The sequence below is a fragment of the Lutjanus erythropterus genome, chromosome 3, assembly GCF_056507025.1.
Source record: "Lutjanus erythropterus isolate fLutEry1 chromosome 3, fLutEry1.hap2, whole genome shotgun sequence".
Taxonomy (NCBI): Eukaryota; Metazoa; Chordata; class Actinopteri; order Lutjaniformes; family Lutjanidae; genus Lutjanus; species Lutjanus erythropterus.
The window spans coordinates 37762437-37769472 of record NC_139319.1 but is presented as its reverse complement, the minus strand read 5'-3'; the positions used below and the strand labels follow the sequence as shown (position 1 = coordinate 37769472).

Here is a 7036-nt window from a genome sequence, read left to right as displayed (position 1 = left end):
AAGACATGTGACAAAAAGTCTACTTAGTCCACTCATCCCAGATTATTGAAAGGAAGTTACAAGTAGTTGAAGAGGGAGAACATCCCCATATTAGTCGCCCTTGTGTGAAATTCTTTTTTTTTCCACTCCATTGTCAATTATACACACACACATAGGCTTGTACACACACATGACAATGCAGTTTTTGTGGGAGAGGTGGTAGGGTGCTGGATGCTGCCCGGAAAGAGGCGCCTCAAACAGGGGTTCAGGGGGTCCAGTACCTTACTCAAGGTCACCTTGATAGTACCCAGGAGGTGAACTGGCACCTCTCCAGCTACCAGTCCACTATATACTTTTTTGCTTTCACTGTTATTGATGAATAGCTTTAAAAATTCATCAGGTCAGCAATTAAAGCTACTACAAGAGACTTCGCCTGATTACTATAAAGAAACCGCCGGCCTTCTCACAGGATGGTCCTGTTAACTTGTGTCATACAGAGGCATCAGTAATAAACGGAGACTGTTTCATAACCAGCTAAAATCTCCATATAGTAGCTTTAAATTTGACTATCAGACATTTTTTGGGGATTTTTCATATGGGGCTAACACAGTTAGTGACACCCAGGCCCATGTTTGTATTGGGTTTTTTTCCCCTCATGAGTTTTATTTTATATATTTATTTTATTTCTTTAAAAACTATAAAATGTAACACTCCCGCTTTAAAATGTCTGTTGTGTGTTGTATATTTTTGTTGAGTTGTGTACTTAGATTATCCCAAATGTTTTCAACAATGCTCAACCACAGTGAAATCAGTGATTTATTTATGTATTTCTTGCTAGCAGTTGCTATTTAGTTGCTCTAACTGGATTCGAAAGGTCACGAAAGAATCCATCTCACTGGGCTTCAAATTGACTGTTTGTGACTGGATTCGGCCCATAGATCGTTTTTGGTTTGTGACATCATCACACACTGAAAAACCCCAGTTTGATAAGATTTTGTTTTGTTTGTCATCCCAAAATCAAGAATACATATTTTTCCTCTGGCCTGTCATCCATCTAGATTATGTGTTGGCTGCAGATTTTTGGAGATGAAATGTAACAATTTGAAAAACAATTTGAATGATGAAATATACACAAAATGCTGCCTATAAAACTAAAAAACAAAAATCCAAAAAACATTGGATGCCATATATGTTGATACTGACATAGACCATAGACCAGTATCAGGCCTAAAATATCATCTGACCGATATATATCAGTCTGACGGAGTGTAGTATCTTGTGGTCACTGACTCACTCATTGATATTGAATGTACAGATAGTGCCTGTCTAATATACCTTATACAACTTACTGTATATGCCAGTGTGGTCAGTGTGGTTGCACCGTTTGTGCAAATCAAATTCAATTGTAGTTCATGTACCCTGTTGGAGTGAGCAGTTACTGTATGTATTCATTATGTCGTGTGTTTGGGGGAGGAATAATTCTGTTTTAGATCTCCACAAATAAATCTGTGATTAAAGGTATAAAAAGGAGAAGGCCAGGTTAGCGTATTAGCAAAGTTAGGTAAAAGTCTGTTGTGACAGCAGTTTCAGTCTGTCAGTCCACTTCTGTCCAGACTGAAATGTCTCAACAGTTATTGGATATACTGTCTTAAAGGTTTGTACAGACATTCGTGTTCCCTGGAGGATGAACCCTACTGACTTTTATGATCCCCTGACTTTTATCATCTTAACAATTACTACATGGATTTCAATGAAATTCGGTTTCATGTTCCTGCTGTAATGAAGGCAGACATTTTGATGACATAACTCCATGACCAAATACTTGAAAAACTAACACTCCCATCATGCTCAGCTATACCATATTAGTATATATATATATTATACCATATATATTAGTGTAAATTAGCAATGTTAGCATGCTTACAGGCTAAGCTAAAATGGTGAACATAGTTAACAGTATACCTGCTATACATCAGCATGTTAGTACTGACATTGTGAGCATGTTAGCACACTGAGGCTAACATGTAGCTCAAAGCACTTTTGTGGATGTGCAATCGGCATATCCAATCTCTGAAGAAGAGTGATGATCTCAAATGCAGTCTGACGGTGTCCCAAAACCACCTGGTGCAAGTACTGTCAGAGAACGAAAATTGACAGGAAAAATACAAAGCTCTTCAGTTCACTATGGAGATGGGCGAGAAAGAACAGGCAGCTGAAAACCACCTGAGGAAGTTAGTCTTGGAGAATGAAGATTGTCAAGAAAAACACAAAGCTCAGTAGGAGAAGTTCAGTAGGGAGATGGCTCTGAAAGAAGGCCCAAAACCATCTGACAAAGTTGGTCTTGGAGCACAATGATTGTCAGAAAAAATTACAAAGCTCTGCAGAGGGAATTCAATAAATATATGGGTGAGAAAGAACAGGTGGCCCAAAACTGTCTGATGAAGTTAGTCTTAAAGAGCTAAGACATCAGGAAAAATACAAAACGTTGCAGGAGAAATTCAGAGAGGAGCTGGCTGAAAAAGAACAGAGTTGTGAAACAAGATGAAGACAGCTAGAAGAAGTGAAGAAAGAACTAACTGAAAAACTCGGGCTCATGGACAGACAGTGTTGCTCAAAGGCTCACAGAGGAGATGGACAATGTCTCTCCCATGCTCTTGAAAGACACAGACAGTGTCTCTCACAGGCTGTACAGAAACAAAGCTGAATCTCTCCAGAGAGATGAAGCTTAGGAGACCAATTCTGAAGCTGTGCCAGAGAAATCTGTTTTTATTTTATTTTTTGTAGTTTTTCTCCCGGTGCTTAGGTTTTGCTCACAATACAAAAAAAGCTTGTGGTGCTCAAGGCACCAAAAAATAAATTTCAAAAATTGAATACCAGTGTCTCTTAGCAGAGATCATGGCCCAGTTTCTCAAGATAATCCACAGACCTTGTTGTGAGCAGTTTCATGTAGGAACTACTTTTTCCTCTGCAGTAGAATCTACAGGAACTACTTTCTCTTCTACTAGAAAAAAAATAGTGTAAAATCTGTACTTTTGATTTTGGGAGGAACTGTCCTTTTAAAAAGCCAAAGCAGTCACGTGGTGTAAATGAACATTTCCTATTTATCCACCTAGATTGTTTTGGTGTGAGTTGCAGACTTTTGGAGATATCGGACATAGAGATATCTGCTTTCTCTCTAGTATAATGGAACTAAGTGGCACTGTGCTTGTGTTACTCAAATACAAAAAAATACATTTGAAAAATTTTAAACCAGCATCTCTTTCAAAAAATCATGACCCAGTTACACAAATAATCCATAACAGGAGACCAGGGGACAGCTAATAAACAAACATAAACAATAATGTTATTTACAAGATAAAATAAACATAAAAACACCAAGTCATATTTCTTGATTTTCGTTAACTAAATTGACTTGGTGCAAGATGGCGGATAAATCAGATATTTTAAGCTTATTCTCTTAATTTACAGCAACTGCAGTTTTGCTGTAAATGCTCGTGTAACATCTGGAAAAGTTTATAGAACATTAAACAGCTGGAATCTCCACCATCACGCTGAACATAAACTGCTCTTTTAGTATGAAACACACACTTATGGGGTCAGATTCATCCTCTTTTCTGCTTAACTTTTGCTACTCTTCAGCTAGATGTCTTCCCCCCTCAGAGCTGACTGTCTGATCCCACAGTGGTTCACACAGCCTGAATGGTCATCACACAAAGCTCAGTATCAATGACTAATACTACTAATTTTTCCCATCTTACAAAACTGGCATACCTATGCCTCCTTCCTGGGAAAAACTGTGTGAATCAATTTATTTTCACTGTCAGTTAGAAAATGGTTGAAGGGGCGGCACGTTTAGCGTCACTGGTATAAGGGTCTGTGAATATTCTCATTCATCCAGGTCTTGGTATTCGTATCAAGGTTTGTAGTAGGCAACTGGACTTGATCGAGTTCTTGAAGACGTTTCACCTCTCATCCAAGAGGCTTCTTCAGTTCATGTACCCGCCCTTCCACTGTGTGACCCTTGAGTTTCACCTGTGGAACTGGCTCTCCTGTGTTGTGCCATGCGCTTATTCAGTGGTTGTTTTGTCTCCCCAATGTACAGGGACAAAACAACCGCTGCATAAGCGCATGGCACAACGCAGGAGAGCCAGTTCCTCAGGTCAGGACTCAGCAGTCCATCTACATCTGAAAGCCACAGGACACTCCTTTGAAGATGACAATGTCCGTATTTTGGCCAGTGAAGACAGATGGTTTGAGGGAGGAGTGAAAGAGGCCATTTTTGTTAACCTGGAACGGCCGTCTCTCAACAGAGGAGGAGGTCTAAGACACAATTTATCTGCCACTTACAATCCACCTGAAATCATGTGACTCCAACAAGTCACGTGATAGCAGGGACCTTGACGACTCCCATTCCCACCTCCCCCCAGGTGAAACTCAAGGGTCACACAATGGAAGGGCGGGTACATGAGTCACATACCCGTCCAGGTGTTAATGACTCCATTAGGTTTAATACCTGAACTCCCAAACCAGTCAGTCAGAACTGAAGAAGCCTCTTGGATGAGAGGCGAAACGTCTTCAAGAACTCTATCAAGTCCAGTTGCCTTCTACAAACCTTGATACGAACTGGTATAAGGGTTTAACAAAAGCAGCTAACTTGCTCCATGTAAATATAAATAATCTGTATGAGTGAGCACATCAGTTACTTAGTCTTTACTGCCCCCAAGCGTAATATGTCTGCTATCACCACTCAGTGTAGCTCATTCATGTCTTGGGACCCAACTGAGATTGAGTTGTTATACATTTAAATAAAGATGTGGGTTCAGTTTTCAAATAGGATTAATAGCATTACTATGCCCATGTATTGTTTTAATCCTTCCAGCACAGTGAAAGACGTGTCTGGTAGCAAACACACCTCTGGTAAATGATGTATTTTATCTATATATGTTTCACAGTCCTTGAAAACATGACAGAGGGTAACCAGGAGACAGTTTGTATTTATTCTGCACATAAACACACAGTCCATTACACCATAGGGAGTTTGAATTAATTATGAAGAGTTGTAGTGAATGCAAACATGTACTTTTATTGTGCACAAGTGGTTATAAGTTATACAGAAGTCAGTCAATACAAAAAATTAAAAGTGCAAAATGCAGAGAAGAAAACCAAATTTCGAAAATTAGTGTAAAAAAAAATCATGTAAAACATCAAACTGTGTATCTTCAAAATGTGGTTTTCTTCTCAGTATTGACAAGTTTAGCACATAACCTGTCAAAGTACAGGAAACATGAAAGGAGAAAGTTGACTGAGTTTCCAAAAACCTATGAAGGGTCAGTAGGGGTGTGTAAACTGCATATCAACAAAAAGCTACATTAAACATACAAACAACAGAAACACAGTAAAAAAAAAAAAAAAAAAAAACTAGATATAAATAGGAATAAAGAAATAAATGAAAAAGGATAAAGAAAATATGATGAAAAAAATTGCTCAGAAAACCCTAAAATAATCAGAAATATTCATAAAAAGTAAATAACCGAGTATCAGCTGACTGCCCACACATATCTTTGGTGAACACACCAGCACATGCAGATATACTATGTACACTGGCCTTCTGTACACAGACCGCCCACACACACACACACACACACACACACACACACACACACACACAAACGCACGCACGCACGCACGCACACACACGCACACACACACACACACACACACACACAAAACACACACAAGCAGAGGCAGAGTGGAATTTGAGAAATGTAAATCAGCACATTAGTAAAGCTCTAAACATCTAAAAGCCTCCCACAACTCATGTTAACTCCCACTCTGACACAAAGCTATTAAATGATGTAAATTCTGTTAGAAACACTCTGCTGTGTAGTTTTGCTGTAAATTTATTATTAATTGTAAATCCATAATTTAAGAACCAAAATTAATTCCCCATTAAAACATATTCAGACTCTGCTTTATAAGACATAAAGCAGACTATATGCCCCATATCCTCTAAATTTATTGTGACCTTGCGGTTTCCAGAAGCTTGTCTGACAAGTTGTGCCTTCTGTTTGTTTTTCTGAACTCATATGTCCAATAAAATTAACTCATACAAAAGATTTTTCCTGTGGCTTCCCCTCTCCTGCTGCCCCTGGGTTGTCCTTCGCTGCTCTGCCGAAAACAGGCAGCGTTCGTCCTCCTGGAGGAGAGGAGCCGACATGCAGCAGAGCGCCCCCGACCAGGAGCAGCACGCAGGCCCCCCAGCCCAGGTAGAGCGCCGGCCCCAGCTCTCTCTTTAAAGGCGCCGCGATGTTCGGATCATAGAAGTCCCGGATGATTGCGTAGGCGGTCCAACAGATGGGTGTCAAATAGGCCAGGCCAGCTACAAGAAAGAGCACCCCTGCTATCCTACCCAGCCGAGCCTTGGAGGCCTGGTTACCGTCACCCATGCAGTGGGTGCACTTGGCCCCTGCCACCCCGAGCACAAGGGCCACAAGGCAGAGGAGCAGGGAGAGGACGGTGAGGCCGCGGGCGGCTTGGGCAGACGTGGGCAGGGCCAGGGTGGAGTCATAGGTCTTGCACTGGATCTGGCCCGTGGTCTGAGACAGGCAGTTCATCCACAGTCCCTCCCACAACACCTGGGCAATCACCAGTTCGCCGCCCACGAAGGCGGACACGCGCCACAGAGGAGCGGCGCACACCAACGCTCCACACACCCAACCCAGCACGGCCAGCACCAAGCCCAGCAGCTGGAGACCCGTTGATGCCATGGTCGCACAAGAAACTGTAGAGCACTTTCACAAAAAATGTTCGTTTGACAGACCTCAGTCCTGTTTCTTTTCTTGTCTTTCTCAGAAGAAAGTTGCAGAGAGTTGAGTATTCAGTCATCCACTAAGATGTCCACTTATGAAATTTTGAGATGAGTCCCTTTCTTCTCCTCAGAAACACCTCGGTATATTCTGTTGAGATGACAGTTTAGTCCATTTTAAACAAAGGTGGGAAGTAACTAAGTACTGTTAATGTACTAAAGTAGATATTTCAGGTATCTGTACTTTACTTG

The 7036-nt window shown here is 41.0% G+C and overlaps 1 protein-coding gene across 1 annotated transcript; it reads right to left on the bottom strand.

The window, feature by feature from the left end:
* Positions 1-5713: 5713 nt before the first annotated feature.
* cldn31 (claudin 31) lies at positions 5714-6859 on the bottom strand. The gene has a single exon (XM_084714154.1). It carries the CDS (start codon positions 6744-6746, stop codon positions 6084-6086), a length of 663 nt encoding a protein of 220 aa, XP_084570280.1. The 5' UTR covers positions 6747-6859; the 3' UTR covers positions 5714-6083.
* Between the last annotated feature and the right edge of the window lie 177 nt (positions 6860-7036).

Bases quoted from the DNA above. Each gene is read 5' to 3' on its own strand.
- cldn31 (XM_084714154.1), bottom strand. From the start codon at position 6,746: ATGGCATCAACGGGTCTCCAGCTGCTGGGCTTGGTGCTGGCCGTGCTG.